Source organism: Leuresthes tenuis, unplaced genomic scaffold, assembly GCF_036924035.1.
Source record: "Leuresthes tenuis unplaced genomic scaffold, fLeuTen1.0.hap1 SCAF_11, whole genome shotgun sequence".
In the NCBI taxonomy this organism is placed as follows: domain Eukaryota; kingdom Metazoa; phylum Chordata; class Actinopteri; order Atheriniformes; family Atherinopsidae; genus Leuresthes; species Leuresthes tenuis.
The window spans coordinates 35,504,569-35,526,086 of NW_027325365.1; the positions used below are offsets into that span (position 1 = coordinate 35,504,569).

The window sequence follows — 21,518 nt, forward strand, 5'->3', positions numbered from 1 at the left end:
ATAGTCCTGACATCCAACATGGTACCAAACCATTTTTTTAAGAATTCAAAGTGAACATCAGAATTCATTCAGATTATAAGGCCTGCAGCCATTAAGTGTCCATACTAAAAAACTGATGACAATCAGTGTATTATTAATATTTCTACTGTGAACATATTGCTATGGAAAAGCTCTAAGATCCGATACATCAAAGAGGACATGTTGATCTAATGCCTGATGGGACAAGGAACAACTTTCTCTTTGGTTTCTGGGGCAACCTCTGAGACTACATGAAAAAAACCACTTAAGAAGCTTTTTACCTGCAGCTGCTGAAGGCTGGTTCTTTGATGTGTGACTGCGCATGTGTGTGTTTATTTATAGAGATTAGGGCAGGAGCATGTCTTCTTTTGTAGATTAAAGTCATTATTTATGCACGTGTCTGTAGGTTGGTGATGTGCATGTGTGTGTGTTTGTGTTGTTAAACTGACCGTACTCAGCTCGTAGATGTTCAGGAATGTGTAGTTCATAACCTTCTTTTTCTGGAACCTCATCAAAATCATTGTCATCCTCCTCATCTGCATCTGATGTGGCCTCCATCTGAAGAAGAGGTATTTAGCTTCAGTTCAAGACAATAATGGCAAAGATGTTCAATAAATCTAATAGCAGATTTTGGTAGCTTAATTATAAAGTGTGTTGATAAAATCTTATTGCTGGCTCCTTCAATTATCAGTCTCCTTAGAGAAGTCAAGTGTCATGACCTAAAACAGAATATAGGGACAATCAGTTGTGTCATTGCCATGAAGCTCAGTGGATGACACAACACAAACAGCCCAAACCTAAAGCAGAAATCTAGCATTTTGGAAAAGCGAGGGAAATATACATTGATTTTCTTTGCTGCTCCAAAGTAAAAACCAGAAAAAAAGGACTGCAATGGATACAACTTGAGGTGAGCTCAGAATGAACCTTTTCTAATAACTGCATTAGCTAAAAACAAAAAAAAGATTTAAAACACATAATCATAGCACTCATTATGTCGTTATTATGTAGATGCATGTTCACTGTGAGTCACAGATTATTATGAGGTATATGTTCCACCTAAAAACTACAAATCATCGGGATGGCAACACTTTGAATTTTTGATGAGGACAGTAAGAGAAGATGCATACAAGACAAAATAATAGACTGGTCAGTATAGATGCTTTCAGACAGCTGAAATCATAATTCTTCCCTTTTTCATACCCACAGCACATAAACTGTGATCAGTTGCAGTTCATAAAATTACTTTTATAGTTTTTTGTTGTGTTCTTTTTAGCTCTTATTGCCAGGGTACAAGATTTGTCAACAGGATGGAGATTATCTGTGACCTAACTATACTGTGCCTGGTCCTGATGACATAAGTGTTTGGCTGAGCATATGAGCGCAGCTTTCAAACAGACCCTGACAAAAAGTCTTTGTGTGATGGAGAATTACAACATGTAAAAGCCATTAAGTCACTTTGAGTTCTGCATCTCTGGTGTGTCCTAACCAGACAAAAAATGCTTGAAGGTAAGTTGTCCAGGGAGCTCCCAGACCCATTAAGCCTAAAAGTGCTCCAAGAACTGTTTGATCACAATGCACCTTGGTTTATAGTTCATCATTAATGCTCTAATATCAGAGCATTTGACATTAATACCTTAATATTAAACTCAAACCAGAAAATGTGTCATGGCACACAGATTTTGCAACTGAAGGAGGATAGAGCATAACAGAACTCCCACCCATGTACTCATATATTTCTAGCATCACTAGAATTACTGTTGTGCACAGTGATCTGAGGGAAATGACAACATCCAACACAGATGGCATAATCCAGCTCAGAAAATGCCTGGTCTGTCTCCTGTAACATGGAAAGTGTCAAAACCCCAGAGGTGGACAAAAATTGGATAAAATAGTTCTGCAACACTGGTGCCAAATCAGGACATACATCTAACAGGAGATCTTTTGGGAAGTGGAATATGCTCAGAATTCACTCTATGCTCTAACCAAGCAGATTGGTACTCTGTTCCTAAGACATGTTCATGCAGAACGCATTGTCAGAGTCGGTCTTTTCTTAGTCTTGACGCCAGTTAGGCTACATGTCTGTTTCTAACAAAACACAATTACTAAATGTGTAATTACTAATTTCAGGAAATAAAGACTTTATGTGCACAGTAGTGGCTAGTGTAGTGGTAAGATTGCCGCCTTTCATGTGGATGACAGGGGATCGATGGGGGTCCATTCCTGCCTATGCTTTGGATAAAAGCGTCTGCCAGATGCATAAACATAAACAATGGGATGTTGATGCTGCCTGTTGTGACACCAGTAGAGCTTCCTATTTGCAGTCTCCCTGTTCCACCACTAGATTATGCCTGTAAGCATGGTCAGAGCTGGGAAATTAAATTTACACAGTCATAAGTATAATTTGGACAATTTCACATTTTGCAAGAGAATCTTCCCACACATTCATTCCACACACATCTGTGCATGAGCACAGTCGATACCTAGGGCCCGCGAGGGTGTCATTTAGTGCATTAATAAAAGGTTGTGAAAAACTCTGCTGCATTTGTGAAAGGATTCAGTGTTTTTCACAAGCCAAGGTTAAACGTGTTGTGTTGTGTTGAATCAGTTCATGCGGAATCAAACTTCTTCTCAACAGGGATGAATTGTGTCACATCACAGTCTCTTGTGTGCGCAGCCGTGACTCACCAGGTAAAGTGGTTGTCTTTCCAGTCAGAACATCGGTGTCTCAGTTCTTTCACTCACTCTGTTTATACTTTGTATTTCATGAAAACTGGAACATTTCCTTATCAAACAAGGTAAAACATCCATCCATCCATCCATCCATCCATCCATCATCTGCCGTTTATCCGAGGGTCGGGTCGCGGGGGCAGCAGCTTGAGCAAAGAAACCCAGACGGGTTCATAAAAAAGGTAAAACATATTTATGAAAAACAAAAACACTTTTTTTGTTTAAATAGGTCAGCATCCCAACAGTGTGATGTGTGGTAGCAGGTGGTGGTGAGTGTAATCGGTCAGTGCTTTTTTCCTAGTTTTAGTCTATCATGATTGATTGTGTTCGAGCAGGCTGGACAAACACAGTCTGTCGAGATGACACATAGGTATTCCTCGAGGGAAATGAACGGCACTAATTTTTGTGTAGGCTTGTTCGGTATACCGGTACTAAATTGGTACCGGGGAACTGAGGCATTTAAAACGGTACAATACTGAGCTTGGATGAGACCGGTAGTTTTTGTTAAATTTTTTCTTTTTGCGTCCCCGCGTGACGTCACCGCATTGTATTTTGAGCCGAGGCGAGCGAGCCGGAGGAAGCAGGCGAGCGAGTGAGCGTGGAGCGACAGAGAGAAATAAAGCTTAGAAAGACAGATAGAGACAGGAGCTGGAAGAGAAAGGCAGCTGCTGCAACCTTCACCACGCCGCAACTAGTAGATAAACCAGGTGAGCGAAGTGCTAAATGAAATTATTTAGGATTTAAAACAAATGAGCATGGTGAAGCCATTAACTCCAAAGCACCACTGTGCAAACGGTGTTACAAAACATGTCTGGCCAAGGATGGAAACATTCCCAACTTCGCAAAACACTTAAAGGACAAGCCCCCAGACCTGCATAAGGAGTTCAGAGAACGACAGGTAATAACTTATATACCCATGAAAAAAGCAGCATTCAGTGCTAAATGCAAGCAACTCCAGCCCCCTTCACTCTCCACAAAAGTAGCTCTGGAAAAAAATTAAAGCTGCACTGCAATTAGCTACCACTTTATCTGGTTTAAATAGCCTATTTATATTACTTTATGTTATATTTTATTTATTTTAAAATTGTGTTGTCTGTGCATTAGAAAAGCCTGTCTTTGGGGTATTTAATTTTAATTACTGATGCATAGTAAGATTTTCGATTTGAAATAAAGACAAATATAGCTGCAAGCAGCGATGGCGGGGTCTAGCAGAATAGCAGATAAGCCTGTGGCTGCTCAGGAAGGCATCATGAGTCCATACACCAAGTTTAGTGTTTGCGATGAAGTCGTCTTCATCCAGGGATTCCAACGGTACCTCACCAACGGCTCCAAAGTTATGAGCAAAATGCATTTTTTCTACTTATAGCGCCCCCTCTGGGTGAAAGTTCACCAGAATTCTTGGGCCTCTTAAAGACTTGGTCATGAGTCTGTGTTAGAAGTTTGACGTAAACATTAAATGGTTGCTGAGATATGGCCTCACGTCCTGTTTGGCGCGTCATCGCTGAGTTTGATTGGCTGCTACGGCCAAATGGAAGTGAATTTAAAAATTCCACATGATAGCTTTTGTGAGGCTTGGTCTGAAGATTCTGTGTGTCCAGTCCCGGGGAAATTAGACAATCTGGGTGACCTGTAATGCTTTTTGAAGGTTTTTGATATAATTCAAAATGGCGGAAAAATCCAAGATGCTGCAAATGATGTCATAGGGTGCTTTGACCTCGTCTACATCCAGGGATGCCAAGGATACCTCAGTTGTGAAATTTGAACCAACAGGTCCAAAGATATGAGCAAAAATGTATTTTTGCTAAATATAGCGCCCCCTAAAGGTCAAAGATCACCAACATTCTTGGGCCTCTTGTTTTTGAAATTCGGACCAACGAGTCAAAAGTTATGCAGCTGAATGTACTTCAAACTTTGACGTGTTGGTGGCGCTAGAGAGTTCGCTTTTTGGGCACGAAATTCTTGACTTGCTAATGGTACTGTCCTGAATACGTGTGCCAAATTCAACAACTTTTTACCATGGCGTTCTAGGGGCTGCCATAGACTTCAATTGCAGCAGAAAGTAGAAAAATAATAATAATAGGAAAAGCTACTAACACAACGGGTGCCTTCACAGCTTCGCTGCTAGGCCCCCAATAAATGTTAACACATGAGGTTACAGAGCTGCAAAAGCAGTTATACATCTGATTTCTTTATATTACTTTCAGCATTAGTTGTCAGCATTGCCAAAATGGCAAAAAAGTGAATTGGCATCAGCAGGATGACAAGAAAACCATTTATATTGAGACAAAAATAACTACTAAGCTAGTCAGAAAAGCTCCAGACAATTTTTATTCACTAATAAAACAAAAAGAAGGTAAAAAAAAAAAAGCAAATGATTCAAGGCACCTGTCAAATATGATAATACAGAGTTTTCTATTATGGGATGGTTGCCAACATAACTGGCACATAGGCACTTACTAATGTTTTGCTGCTACTATGATGGTAAAACAGACATTCAGTCAAAACCATCAAAACTCAGAGGACACTTCATGATTCAGCAGGACAATGGGCCAAAGTACACAGCTGAAGCTAGGGGGGTGGGGATGTTCCAACAACGCAGGACCGGCCTTGGCTGAGTGCCTGCACCTAAGATGTGGTCCAAGGCCAGCAGGAAGGAGAGGAAAGAGGTGGTAATCTCCGAGGTGGTGAAGATAGAAGATAGTCACATACTCTAGAATCAAAGCGGTCAGCCAGAAGCTCCAAGGGAGATGGACAACTTGGGAGGCTGTGATCAACAGGACCATCACCTGGGCTCATACCCCAAGCCCATATCAGCTGCAGCACCCAGAATCCAACCCTCAGCACACCCTCTCCGGATGTAAGACTGCTTTGATGCAATGCCCCAACCAAGCCCAGACTAGCACCTATAGGAGGTGGTCTCTTATGACACATGGAGCTGAAGGGAAGATGACAGCTGACCTCAAACCGTTGCTCAAGTTCCTTCAAGAGATACCCACAGCATTCCTTGTCTCCTGACAACATGCTCTGGCGTCCTCCAACCAAGACAGTCATCATGGTTGAACTGACCATACCATGAGAGGATGGAATGGAGACTGCCTACAAGAGGATGAAGGAAAAGTATGCAGAGCTAGCAGCTGCGTGCTTATAGGCTGGATGATAACGTTTCAGTTCAACATAATCTTTAAACAAGTTTTTTAACGCCAACTGATGCAGTGAGTAGCTTCTCATTTCTTAAACAACTGAAGACACAGCCTGTGGTCGTGGAAAATATGTTAATCTGTTTAAGAAGGGTCAAATTATTGGCATGCATCAAGCAAAGAAAACATAAAAGGAGATTGCTGAAACTACCAAAATGTTGTTAAGAACTGTCCAAAGCATTATTAAAAACTGGAAAGATAAGAGTGGAACTATCTTCGAGGAAGAAATGTGGAACTCACAGCTTTGTTTAATAGTGAAAGTAAGAGCATTTCCACACGCACAATGCAAATGGAACGCAAGGGATTGGGACGAAACAGCTGTGTAGCCTTAAGAAAATCACTTATCGGTGACGCTAATCGGAAAAAAAGGCTTCGATTTCCTGGGAGCATAAAGATTGGACTCTGGAACGATGGAAGACGGTCAAGTGGTCTGATGAGTCCAGATTTACCCTGTTATAGAGTGATGGACACATCAGGGTAGAAAGAGAGGTGGATTAAGTTAGGCACCCATCAGCCTGTGGGGGCAGAACCATGATCCGGGGTTGCTGCAGTTGGTCAGGTTTAGGCTCAGCACCGTTATGTGCCCAAATTATGAGGTCAGCTGACTCCCTGAATATACTTAATGACCAGGTTATTCCATCAGTGGTTTTTTTTTCTTCCCTGATGGCACAGACATATTCCAATGTGAAAATGCCAGGATTCATTGGGCTCAGAATGTGAAAGAGTGGTGAGAGACATAATTTTCACACGTGGATTGGTCACCACAGAGAGAATCGTTGGGATGTTCTGGAGAAAACTTTGCGCAATGGTCCAACTCTCCCATCATCACAATGCAATTATCTTGGCGAAAAATGAATGCAACTCTGGAAGGAAATAAATGTGGTGACATGGCAGAAGATTTTCCAAACAATGCCACAGTGATTGCGTGTCGTAATTAAAGCTAAAGGCGGTCCAACAAAATATTAGAGTGTGTGACTTTTTTTTGGACAGGCAGTGTATATATATATATATTTATGAGGTTCTATCAGCACTTAGGAGAATTTATGGTTTTTAATTTCCTGCCGAGGTTGTTAGAGATTGGTTGGGCTACAATTCAGAACACAACACTCCTATAAACAGTGGGCTCATTTCGATTTCCCAAATGAGGGTATCTGAGTATGTGTGGGTGTGAGAGCATGTGTATGTTTGTGGTAACCACTACACTTTTCACATCTGCGGTTGCACACAGACACTAATATTCACAGTGATTAGCATTATGAGGAGCAGTAAAACCTGACGTTAAACTAACCTCTCATTCCCAGAGGCCTCTTTTTCATTCATTCACTTCATTTGTGTGAAATAGCTGCTTCTCTCTCTCTCTGAGTGTGTATGTGTGTGAGAGAGATAGAGGGATCCTGTGTTACTGCTGATAAAGCCCATTAAAATGGTAGAATTAGTTTACAAATGATGAGTCTGTGAATGATTACTAACTCCCCCTCCCACAGAACACGCACACACGCATGCATTTACCGCTAAATGAAAGGACAGAGTCGGTTACCCATGTCACAAGCCTACATCCACACCTCTTTATGCAGGATGAAGAGACCAATTAAAACACTTCTTATTACAATCCTCACCATTAAGTTAACAAGCAACTAAACAATTAAAGCCTAATTAGCTCTTATTAATGCAGCAACAGAAACAGAAACACTGACGAAGGTGTCAGAGAGTAAGACACATTGTTTATGAAGTCAAACATACAAATACCCATAGTACATACTTCTTCCATTTTAAAAGACACACACACACGTGTAAGAAAACTTTATCCCTTAAACAGACATCTACAACTTCAAATTAGTATGATTATTGATACAAAGGAGTTCAGTTGGAGTTCAGTTGGAATCAGCAGCTAACTCGTTACCTGCTGCTCTATTATTCAGTCATTTGGCATTGACATGTATAACCATACAAAGAAAATGATCAATCAAACTAATCCCTTACTGCCCCACCTGAGTCAAACTAGGTTGTATTAAGTATTCGGTGTTGTCTGATCGCATCAAAATGCTGCATTTTCCCAAGTCTTCCAAAAGGCTGCATGTAAAGGAGGAACAGAAAAGGGTTGTCATTACAGGGAAGAACCACACTCAATGTATTATTCCAATGGAGATCAGGGCGAACACTTTCAACAAGATCCATCCATCCACTGTCTTTGACTGAATCAAGGTCAGGTCGTGGAGACAACAAGTTTAGGAGAGAAACTCAAGACATCCCTCGCCCCAGCAACACTCTCCTGCTAAAACTGGAGGATCACAATGCATTCCCAGGCCAGAAGGGATATATGATTTCCCATTTGAACTTGCCCAGAAAACCTCCAAAGGGAGGCAACCAGGAGGCATCTAACCAGATATCTGAATCACCCTTAACTGATTCCTTTCAATTCGCTGGAGCAGTGGCCCTACACAGAGTTCCACTGAAGTGTGAGTTGAAGAAGCCAACATAACCACATAATTCACAAAAAGCAGAAATGAGATGCTGAGGTTCTCAAACCAAATACCCTCATCTCCATGACTAGGCCATAAGATCCTGTCCATGTAAATCTCAAAGCCCTGGCGGAGTACTACACACATTGTAATCGAGCTCGACCTAGTGCCAAGAATGCGGGCACAACTCTTGGTTTGGTTATACAGGGACCGGATCACTCGTAAAAGGGATTCTGGTTCCCAACTTCCACAGCACCCTTGACAGAATCCCTCGGCAAACAAAGTTGTAAGCCTTTTCCAAGTCCACAAAACACATTCAGACTGGAAGGTCAAACTCCCATGACCCCCTCAGTAACTTTGTGAGGGTAAAGATCTGGGGCCTCATGTACAAAGACTTGTGTGGATTTCCTACTGAAACATGGCTTACGCTGAAACCAAAATGCCCTCCAACGTACAAAAATACCCAGATGCAGCAATATGTGCGCACGCATGAATCCAAGCACATTTCTTTTGTACGTCCCAATCAACGTGGAATTGAGCGCACATGTCGGAGTACCCGACTCCTCCCTTTCCACGCCCCTACTTAAATATGCAAATCATATTTAAATTAGCCCTCCACCTGCGATTCCTCTCTCTGCACGATCAGAAAATAAAGAATAAAGAATGCGTAAAACGGAAAAACTTAACGGAACGTGAGATGGAGGTGCTACTTTCTGAAGTGGAGGAAAAATGTGCTCTTTGGCACGCTGTCCAACGATATAAGCAGCAAACATAAGAGGAGTGGGTGGGAGAGCGGGAGCGAGGCCTTTAATGCTGAGGCATCTGAGAAGCGCACAAAGCAGAGGTGAAAAAGAAGTGGTTTGAACAGAGAGTCGGCACAGCTATGGGTGACACTGCTCTGTCAGGGGTGTGGGAGTGTGGGTGACTCTGATTAAAGGTAAATACCTACATTTGTGTAACTCACAACAAACGTGTTCATACAGTAACCAGAGCAGAAGTGCGCCGGGGAAAAGGTGAGGCTGATTAAGACATTTCACACTTTACGCACAGGGTTATTAACATTTGCACACAGAGACGATCAGGGGCTTGTTAGAAAGATCTTAAGCTGTTGTTTAAACAGCAAAAAACAGCAAGTTACTAATTTTAACCACCAACTATGATGCTGTGAAGACGGGGTAGAAATTGGGGGGGGCACACGCTCAATGCACGTCACAGGGAATAATATTAGGACAAATACACGAATAAAGTTACTCACAAAGAAGCCGCCCATCGCACACAGTGCCAGTTTGTAGTCTGTTCCCAACATTTCTGTTACTGAATGTATGAATCGTGCGTTGAACCAGCCCCCCCCACAAAGCATTTGCGCATCACATACGATCTGTACATTAATGGAATGAAAATGTTTCATGTTGCTATACAAATTCATCATGTGATGGGCTTTTATAGCCCTGTGTGTGCAGTCGAAAGCTCCGATTAAATTAGAAAAACCGGCTCTCGCTTCAAATTGCGCTTCAATGTTGGCCTGCATTGTGGGAATTTGATATACCTGCTGAGATGCAGATAATTCCGTCCCACTCAGCTGGCATGGCTCGGCTCAGGGTCGACTGGCACAAGTGTGCACATCACCTGTGGCACAAGCAGCGCATGGCTCCCCGCTGTGTTGCGCTCCAACGCCGGCCGCAGCTCTGCGCACAGTTCCAGGAGGATTGCCCTCAAAACGGCTGATGAGCCAGTTGTCATCATGTGCCAGCAAATCCTCTCAGTCTCTTAACACACGCTATTTTCTAATTGCACTTCTTCCAACACCGCTAAAGCAGCCATTGTTTTTAAAGGTATGCACTGCAACACTTTGCGCATGCTTTTATATCCACTTGTATAATTGCAGACACGTGTATTAATTGTTCATGTGTCTCAGATGTGCACATCACTCAGTCTGATGACAAATTGTGTTCACATTTATTTATTATTACAGTTTCCCAACATCACCTCTAAGTGTCGCCAAAGAAACAACAGCGGTAGAAAAGTGCGTACGACAGCCCTGCAATTTGCGTGAGGCACCGCACATTTCCACGGTCATTTCGCTCTTGATACATCTGATCGTTGATGTGAAAAAGAGCATACACTACTTTTTTGTGCGTACGTACCCTTTGTACATGAGGCCCCTGGTCTACGGTTCCCACGATCTGGGACAAACCTCCACTGTTCCTTCTGTATCCGAGGTTTAATAAAAAGTCGGAGCCTCCTCTCCAACACTCCAGCGATCCCCCTGTAGTGGAACGCACGCTCCAGTTCCTTTTCTTAAAAGTGGGAACTCCTATGCTGGTCTGCCACTCCACAGGCGTTGTCCCAGACCACCATGCCACATTGACAGGGCGTGTCAGTCAAGACACAACTACCCTTGTGACTTCTTCCAAGGTGATGGAAAAGTATTTCCCCCAAGCGAACGACAGGCTCATGACTTTATATTGGTAATATTAATCATGTCTCACTGAGGAAGATCTTCAGAAATTTTTTACCAGTGTGACTCATGTCCAACCAAGGCTCTGGATTTATGTTATGGGTCTATCAAGGATGCTTTTTAAAACACTTCGTCTGCCACCTCTTAGCTCTGCATATCACAGTTGTGGGCATCTTCCTATCACTTACAGGACTGTCTTAAAGAGGGAGAAGTCCAAACTAAGAATATAAAAATTTGGACCAATGACGCAGTGCTGTCTTTATATGGATGCTTTGACTTCAGACAGGGGAATGTTTGAGGGATACTGAATTGACTTGGATGAACTGACCAGCGTTGTCTGTTCGTATGCAGCTTTTTGCTGTTTTGCAGAAACAATGATTTTAGACCAGTTGCTTTAACCTCCATTGTTATGAAAATCATTGAAAAAGCGGTAAGTCTGGAGATTCTGGAAAACAAAATTTGCACATTAGATAAACTACATTTCGCTTACAGGCCCAAAAGAGGAGTGGAGGATGCTACATTCACTTCGCTAAACTTAATTTTTAAACCTCTTGAGGGGAGTGGGTGTCATGCTCAGCTTTTATTCAGCATTTTTCTTCTGCTTCTAATACAATTCAACCACATATTTTAACCCAGAGGCTTTCAGAAAATTTTAATCTGAGCAGAAGTCTAGTGGGCTGGATATTTGACTTTTTAAAAAACAGGACACAGGGGGTCAGAGTTTTTAAATCAGATAAAGCGTGCTCCTTTACTGGCTCACCACAAGAATGTGTACTTTTACACTTTTTATTTATCCATTACACAAATATGTGTCGGAGTAATTTTAAAGATCGCTTCCTCCTGATGTATGCCGATTACTCTGTGATTGTACGTCTGCTTCAGAGGAATGAAAACGGTCATGGCTCCAATGTTGACAGCTTTGTCAAGTGGCAAAGCAACGACAATTGAATACACAAAGAACAAAACACATAGCCGTTGACTTTAAGAAAAATGCCAATACATCTGATTCGCTCATTATAAAAGGACAAACCATTGAGAAAATGTCATTTTATAAATACCTTGGGACCATCATTGACTCCACGCTGAATTTTATACAAAACTGGGAGGTTTTGGGGAGAAAAAAATGACATCAGCGTTTATCTTGTTTGCAGAGGCTGTCTCGCTTCCACATTGAGAAGACATTGATGATACTTTTTTATCATGCTTTTACTTTTACTGGATCTGTTTTGCCTTTTTTTCTTGCGTCATGCTTTGGGAATCTGTCTCAACGAAAGAAACTCACTCAATCAGATAATTAAATGTTCTAGCCCTCTGATTGGGGAGTCACAGCTGAGCCTGGAGTGACCATACACCATACAGTTGCACCAAATAGCTAGCTCAATTTTAAGAGATGACTCCCATTCCCTTGCGAGTAAGTTCCAGTATCTACCATCAGGTAGGAGACTTGAGTCACAAGGTCAGACCACATGCTACAAGATCAGCTTTTTTCCTGCTGCCGTTGTTTAAAAATAAGATTTTGTGCACTTTCTAAAATTTTACGTAAGCATACTATGTATTTATTCAATCTTTTTTTTGCCCTTTTATCGTAACTTATTATGATCAGGTTTTCATTGCTCGAACGTGGTGTTCGTAATGGACAATCCATGCCTAGCACAGGAGTCCAAAAACAAAATGTTCAGATCAGGGAGACCGTTCCTCCCAATCACGCCTCTCCAGATCACTCCATCATTTCCCACATGGGCATTGACCTCAATCAGAACAATGAAATCCCCCAGATGGCACCCACCCCAGGCATGGACGTCGGAACTATTTTCTGAGAGGGGGGGCGGACTTTTTGTTGGGAGGGGCAGGGGAAGCACGCACATGTATCAATGATTAAGGATTTGATTTGAAGTTATTTTATAATAGCATGCAGTTATTAGAGAACTAGAATGAATGAACAGGGCATCTTTATTGTTAGGAAAATTAACCTTTGACAACTAAATCAAGCCGTTTAAAAACATAACAGCATTATTTGTACCATTGAATGTGTCGTTTATTCAATAGCGATACTTAACATACCCCGGCATACACAGCTGAAAATGAGCTCCAGCATTTTCTGCGCTGTTCTGTTCTTTAGCTGCAGCCTCAGAGAGTAGTGCATTAATTTGCGTTGTTTTCACGTGGTCCCTGATCTTCTCTGTTGCTTTTCTCCAGTTTGAAAACCCTTTATCTTTCAAAAATAGACTGTCGGTTTCTGACAAGACCAGCCTGCTCTTGACAGCCGACCAATGTATCTCAGCCACTGCCACTCTCTGAACACACAAGTTCTCCGTGCTAAACTTCTTGACAGCGAAATTATAATCCTTTGATGGTCTGAAGGATATTGATGCCTCTTGGCAAGCACCAGGTGGCACTGGGGAGGGAGGACCGCAGCGGGTCCTTGGGCTATCTGCTGCCGCTGTTACTCCTGCTGCTGTCTGCTTGCTGGTGGTGGCACACAGGGTTCAGGTGTCATACTATGAGTGGTCTCTCTTGGACGTTTAGCTGACCCAGAGTTGGGAGGTTTTGAAAAATAAATCAGAAATCCTTTTTTGCCACATTTCAGCTGGCTTTATTGAACTTGTGACATTAAGCTAACACCAACAGATCAAAACAAACAATGCGCGTGAACATATCAAGACAAAATAACAATGCCTGCGAAACAAAAGTAATGTTTTCTTTAAATTATTTGTTTAGCCTATGTCACACTGGGCAGTCAGATGTAGTCAGGCAGGCTGCATATCACATAAAAAACTCCAACATTGAGGCTCTCAGGTAGGAACCCTCCATGTTAAAATGCCTTATGGCTGTGGGGTCAAAGGACCTTCTGAACCTCTCAGTCCTGCAGCGCAGTGACATAAGCCTCTCACTGCAGCTCCTCCTCTGTCCTGCCAGGATGCTGTGGAGAGTTTATTATTCTCCAATACAGAATACAACTTACTCCTCATCCGTTGCTCCACCACAGCAATGAGAGGGTCTAACCTTCTGCCTACAACAGAACTGGCCTTTTCAGCAGTTTGTCCAGGCGCCAACAGTTTTTGTCTGTAGTGCAACTCCCCCAGCACACAACAGCATAGAACAGTGCACTCTCAATGATCGTGTGATAAATGCATATCATGTCACTACAGACATTGAAGGACCTGAGTCGTCTCAGGAAGAAGAGACGTGGCTGGAGGCCTGACGGTGGAAGCTGCCGCAGAGATGGATGTGCAGCTGGGCTCAAGATGCCTGGCAGTGGAAGGTGCTGCAGAGGTGGAGGTGTAGCTTGGCTCAGGAGACCTGGTGGTGGAAGCTGCTGCAGAGGTGGAGGTGTAGCTTGGCTCAGGAGACCTGGCGGTGGAAGCTGCCGCAGAGGTGGATGTGTAGCTTGGCTCAGGAGACCTGGCGGTGGAAGCTGCCGCAGAGGTGGATGTGTAGCTTGGCTCAGGAGACCTGGCGGTGGAAGCTGCCGCAGAGGTGGATGTGCAGCTGGACAGAAGCCTGTTGGTGAGAGTTACCATTGACGTGGAGGTGCAGTCAGGCGGAGGAGGAGGCTGGGTGATGTGAGTTGCCATTGAGGTGGAAGTACAGCTGGGCAGTGGAAGCAGTATAGAGGAAGCAGCTGTGGGGTGGAGGGAGCAGCAGCAGAGGAGGAAAAAGCCACACTATCAAACCTGTTGAAATATCGGCTCTGTCCACATCTCCTTCCACAGACTGAGTTTTTCAGTCTGTATTCAGTGATGGTCCCTAATGCCCCTCCACACCTCCTTGGTGTTATTGTTCTCCTGCTGTCTCTCTACCTTTTTCTTTTCTTTTCCTTTGTCTTTTTAAGCTCCTGTTGCACATTCCTCCGCCTTTCTCCATCCCCATTCTGGAACGCCCTCTTTTTCTGGTTCAGGAGGTCTTTGATGTCACTGGTGATCCATGGTTTATTATTAGGATAGCACCTTACAGTCCTCACTGGAATCACAAGTGTCCCTACAGAAGTTAATGTAGTCTGTGATGGTGCTGACCCTTCTGTCCATGTCAATGTCCATTTCTTCTTCCTCCAGCAGTAAAGCCCAGTCTGTGACATCAAAGCAGTCTCTCAATGAATCACTCGCCTCTGGTGACCATTTCCTGAAAGATCTGGTAGTAACAGGAAGTGTTTGTACACAAGGTCTGTATGTGGGTTGTAGATAGACCATGCTGTGATCAGATGTACCCAGTGGTGGAAGAAACACTGCCCTGTAAGCTTCATTCACATTAGCATAGAACAGATCTAATGTCCTTTCTCCACGTGTTGGCCAGTCAGGAAGGAGGATAGAGAGACGTGGTTGAAATCCCCTGTGATTGCAATGAATGCCTCAGGATGCTGGGTCTGTATCCTAGCAACGCCGTCATGGATGATGTCACACGCCGTTGTAGGTGCTGCCCTCGGTGGAATGTAAACAACGATGATGACTGTATATGGGCGCATAGAACGCACGGAAACCAACTGACAGCAGTTCATTGTCTGGACAACATACCCTCTCCTTAATGGTCACATTGTGGGTTAAACCCATCTCCGAATAAAAAACAGGATAATATCGTACACCGGTCACGATCTGCTCGTATGGCTGTGAAACTGGGTATGTCCACACACGAGTCTGGTGTGTTGTTGTTCAGCCAGGATTCAGACAGACAGATCAAACCGCTCTCCTTATACAGCCGTTGGTTCCGCACAAGTGCCTCGCCTTGGTAGTGCGTTAGCGTTTCCCATAATCACTGAGGGCAGAAAAAGCTTGTACCTCCACCTCCCGTTATGCCTCTTTGCCTTTCGTTTTACTCCAGCTCTGCATCCATGGCACAGCTTTTTTAGCTCAGTAGAAATTGGATGTTTAATTCCGCGTCTAATCCTTCACAGTGCCAAGAGTTCTTCTCTTGTGTACACTGATCTGATACTGGCACTGCTGTACTGGCAGCAGTGCACATTGTCAAAAAAACATTTAAAAAATAAAACGATATGTAAGTAAAAAGCAGATCACTAAAAATCACGAAAAAAGTTTAGATAAAAACTAAAAATTACATAGTTATATAAACGACTAACACAATTGAGAGCTACACAGACTTGCTGCCGATAAGGCCGGCGCATAGTAATGGTGGTGCTCTAATGGTCAATGCGTTTTTGCCTCTAAATCTCAAACTGTACGTCCACAGTCTAAAGTCTTACTTTCATAGTTTCCTTGAATTGAGTTGAATCACATGAAGCAGGCCATGCCACTTTCCACTTAATTATTTGTAGCGAACTCAAGTGTGGAATTTAATACAAACTTAAGATTTTAAATGACTGCAACATTCTTTTGTGGGGACGGTCAGTGTGGAAATACCAGATGGAGGATTTCTACATCAAAGAAGAAAAATGTACAACAACCTTTGCCCACGAAAGCATTTTGGGGGGAGTTTTCTCAGCCCCTCTTTCCACAGACCTGTGCCATACATTTAGGTAAATGCATTAATAGCTTAGTGCTAACGAAGCTGAACAAACAACGGACCCTTTCAGGAGAGTATTGGGGAAAACCAGAACAGGACCCTTCCGACCCTATATGGGTCAAACTAAACAATGGTGACAGTTTGTCCTGATTCTGACTCTGACTCAAGCCAGAGACAGTCGCAGCATGGACCTCTGAAAGGATCTCACCCAGAATCACTTTTTAGCTGAATCTTGAAACTGTATTAAATGTGCTTTATATCTTTGTACAAGTTCTTTCATGTTCTCAGTGATATCACAAGCTGCATTTTAATACCTTTTTCATGATCGTACGTGGAAGGATAAAAAAGAAATTATTATTTTGGAAAATGACAAATCAGCTTATGGAGCCACATTGCCCCCGAGTGGTTCTGAATAGTTAAACCCAAAACTAAGTCAACAACTTGCATATGACATGTGACATTTATATGGAATAATGCAACTGTTGCTTCAGTGCTTCAGCTGTTTCTTATTGTATTCTGTGTTTAACACAGGAAAATAACACTGTTTGGTTCATTATTCATACGTCATAATTTTACAGATATCCATCTGAATTTTGAGACTCATAACCATCATGTTATGTTATGTTATGTTGTTTTTGATGTCTTTTTATCCTAAGTTTATGCTATATCTTTACCCTTTATATCTTAACAAGTTATGGTGTTTTAGAATGCTCTGAACAAATGTTTATGAGACGGAGGAATGCAGGAGTCTAATTCCTTTGAGACGCCCTCGTTGCAGGTCGCCTTACAAAAAACGCCCTGGCAGACGTCGCAACAGTTTCAGGCATACCATTGGCTGAAAGTGTAGCCTAGGCCTACGTCATGCCCCGCCTCCGCGAATCAAACTCCGGAAACCGCGAGGAAAAGTCAGTTATTGAATAGAATATTGAGGGAATATTGAAGGTCCAGATCAGTAGAGAAGATGAAGAGCAGAGAGTTCTAATTGATGGAATGAGAGTCTGGCGGAGAGTCTTTGGAGATGGTAGGAGAGGAAGGTGAGATGGAAGAAGAAGGTCCGAACAAAGACAGAAAGAGAAGAATGTAGTAGAAAGATACATTTTGTGTTTTTGTTCATTCGTCATCCCGTCTCCTCTCTATAGCACGTTTTAAACTCTGCTGCTGCAGCTTCCCCACCTATTTTTGATCACCAAAAGGAGCCAGCGTTCAGCTTGTCAACCTTTGGTGAATTTAAGTTCGTCTCATCAGAGTTGGTCAGCAACCAAAACCAACTTGACCCTTGGACAGTTTTATCATTATTTGCGGTGAATTCCGACACACCACCCTGTTCGTCTTCCGAGCTACCAGAAGGAAGGCTTATTCTCCGGCGCAGGAAAGCAACCGGTCCAGTCCCTGAAAGTCAACCACAACGAAGGCCGCGAGACGCGGAACCGAGAGAGACCCAGAGACCGAACCGTAAGATCTGCTCGGTTCTTACATTTCAGACGGTATGCGGTGGGTGTCGAGAGAATTTGCTGTTAAAATGATCAATTAACCCAAGTTGTTAGCCTTTAAATTGAAATAGTAACGCGACTATTTGAATGGTTCATTTATACATATATAAAATCAACTGGTTTTTGAGTATGTGTTCTTTACGTATGTGTGAGTCCAACAAAACGGGAATTCAGGAGTAGCGACTATATGAGACTGGAATTTATTGATTATTAATGAATAATTGATTATTAATTTAACATACCAGAATCGTAAGAGTCTGTCTTTTTCCTTCGATTGAAGGTGGTGCCCTAAAACGAGGTAAAATAAGGCTTATTCAGATAGTGAGAACTTTCGGATAAATCCTTATATCTTATCACATCACGCTACGTGTGTCCACTATAAATATATATTGTTGGTGCCTCGTGTGCCGGCGATATATAATTTGGCTACATATTTTTATTTTTTGCTACATTCCCATTTGTCATAGAGGCCTGAAACTTTCAGGGCAGATTCCTTCAGTTATGACAAACATTTCAGCACAAACTTTGTTTCTATAATTTCTTTTTTCAAATTCTGCAAAATAATCCCTATGAAAATGGTCAGGTGGTCTTTCAAGTTTGGTTCAGATCAGTGTCCACTCACTGCAATATTTAATATTTTTATGTAATACACATTTTAGACTGCAGACACCATCCCAATATTATGTTTTTCTTTTTACAAAACCAAAACTTTCATAACACATACTTTGAACTGCTCCACACTTTAGTTTAAGTTGTACCAAAGCTTCATTTCATTGTCCATTGCTGGCATGTACGTGTTTGCGCACACACTTGTGGCTCCTTGCCGTCGCATCTGCCTCGGGACCCGAAGTTTTTTTTAGCTTAGGGGAGAGTGTTTGTGTTGTGTGAGAGATAAGATGATAAGATGTGAAATCAGCTGGCAGAGATCTCCCTCTGATATGAAAGAAGAAGCACTGTGTGTTTCATGTACAGCTATCGCCCAACATTTGTGAGGATAACTCTTTGGTGACTAAACCGCAAACTTTGAACATGAGACAACAACAAGATGCACAAACTGCACTGATGACCTGCAGCAGGTCTGTCAGCAGCATGTTGAAATGCAGGAATCAACCAATCCGTCTGCAGGATAAACTGCAATGATATTAAAATTGGTTCAATCTAAACACAGTGTAAAGGAAGAGATGCCATTCACTTTAAAACTAATTATTCAAATAAGAGAGTTAAACTGACTATCTGACTCAGAGAGGACACGGTATGTGTGCAGCTCAGTGGAAGTGGCAGCCAAATAACTACTTCAGTCAACATTCAGTTTCACAACTTAAAATTTATGAAAAATGTTTTGGTGGGGAACAGATCGTTTAACTGTTGGATGGGGTTACATTTTTTTTGTTACCTACTTCTACTTTTTTCCTTTAAAATAAAACAATGGTTTGCTTTTTTCTGTAATTTGTCTGTTTTTATCAACACACTTATTTATCCGTAATACTATTAAGAGAAAAATAATTAAAAAATTATTTTATTAAAGCTGATTTAAGCAGTGCTGCTGCTCCTATTTTCAGTTGGGAGCACCAGTTCTGTGATTGATTTAAGTTCATCTGGAGCTGTTTATCAAAACTTTTTATGCCTCTATATTTGTCATTTTGCCCTCTGTATTGATTTATTCTTTTTTTCTAAATTGGTATTGGTATCAAGTTTGAAATTTTATGGTGACAACTGTACTCCAAAGTTACCTTGTCTACTATTTGTCTACTCGTGTGTATCCTATGTTTGTCCCTTTTTTGTTGCTAGGAGTTGCGTCTTAGATTTCTATTCATTGTAACAGTGTTAAAAATTTGGATATATGGTGAATGGCAGCCAACTATATTTTGACTCAGAAACAATACTAGTATCCTCAATGCAGGCAATTCATTTAATCTAATCTTAGAAAATGTTTCACTGAGCGAATGTGAAACTATAGATATTGAGACTTGATCTTATTTATTTCACGACAGAAAGCGGAGACAATGCTGTTAAACACAATGTAGCACATTAAACAACAACCAAACTTTCTCCATTACTCTGTGGCGCTGCTGCAATTACTCATCCTCAGGGAGCAATGGATTCACACACAGCACACGTCCACACACACACAGATACAGTCTCTACAGGTTTTGTGCTTGTCTATTTTAATCCCAGCTGGTTTACTCTGTTCTGATCAATGACCTAAGACTAAGAAGTGATCACCCAGCTGGAGGAAAATCGTGCCCTAACATCATCCCTTTTCCCCTTCTTTCTGCCTCTTTGTCTCTAATTCACTCTAATTTAATCCTGATAGCATCAAGTGCTGTCGCCAGGCTTGGCAGAGCTGTAAGTCTCATGCAGGATTAGCCTTCCTCAAGAAACATTTTGCTGATGGCCAGTGTGGCTAAAATATGGCCTCTATTCCACCACATGGCTGCATGAGGCGCTGCTTTGCATTTTAACTGAGCTTTGGTTTATCCTAGGGGCACACACAGGCAGAAAATCGCACAGTAACTCAGCTCCCCACAGGAGATAAAAAGTACTTCTCTAAGCGAAACTCAAGATTCTGCTGACAAATTAGAAGTGATGGCTAAAGTAAAGCAGAGCCATGTGTCACTGTAATGGGAAAAAGACAGAACAAATATTGGTAACTTTAACATTAAAAACAGGTCTAGATAGAAACAGAAATAGTTTGAGAATGCAGCTGAATACATAAGAGTTGTTCAGGTAAAGAAGGGCTACGCTGACTGTAATGGCAATATTTGCTTGCAGATAAAAATAAAGAACAAAAAGGAAAAATGGAAGGGGGAAAAGGAATTCTTTAACAAGCAAATGAAAATAAATCTGTGGAGTTCAGGTGCAAACATTACATGGCAACAAACCGCTTGGTTGGTGCAACTACAACCATCTCACAAACCAGCAACCCAGTTCTTTATTGGTTTTAATGGATAAGTTATCTCTCGTTATTTTAAAGAAAAGAAAATACCATAAAACTCACATTCAGAACTTTTCATCAGACTCAAGCTTAGGTTACAGATTGACACGGCCATTTGAATGGATTGCCATTCTAGTCTATGTCTATGTCTAGTATATGTGGGAGCAAAATCGAGTTAATGAGGACATTCTGCAGCTTCCAATTTCCTCTGTGGGAAATCATTGTACATGTAAGTACAGCTGAATTCCCTGTCTTTAAGTTATCTGAGCAGTGATTTTGGCAGATGATGCAGAATGATGCAGAAATACAGCAGTCTTTCATTTCCATGGAGTATAAATAGTATTCATTCATGTTTGTTTCATAAAAGGCTAACATAACTTACCTGTAATAGTATCAAAATGTTGAAAAGCAATGGCATCACATGCTTACACACAGAGGTAGAGGGGGCTCACACAGGCTTACTACCAAAAAATATCAAAGTCACTGAAAATGTACTCAAGTAGATAGTAGAACCGGATATCAAAGGGTTAAGAGTGGAACAACGATTGATTCTTTCATGAGAAAAAATGGGAGAAAAAGAGCAATCGGAGAAGAGGTTGGATACATTACAATCCCTGGAACAGAATGTCATCTCCATTGTTGTAGAATGTTCATTCAGCTGTTTTATGTTGTAAGAGAAAAATGTTTTAAATAAATGATAAATATACAAACATATAATCATTGTAATTAATAGCAAGGTTGGAATTATTTGATCAAGAAAGAGAAGAGTAGAGTTTTTGCTGA

The 21,518-nt window shown here is 41.8% G+C and overlaps 1 protein-coding gene across 3 annotated transcripts in view; it reads right to left on the bottom strand.

Moving 5' to 3' along the window:
* Positions 1-21,518, bottom strand: part of uvssa (UV-stimulated scaffold protein A) — a 67,213-nt gene that overhangs the window by 16,247 nt on the left and 29,448 nt on the right. For all 3 annotated transcript variants that reach the window (XM_072396293.1, XM_072396291.1, XM_072396292.1), the window contains one exon: positions 468-576. In XM_072396293.1, the coding sequence (XP_072252394.1) occupies positions 468-576 (109 nt within the window). The remainder of the gene's footprint in view (positions 1-467; positions 577-21,518) is intronic.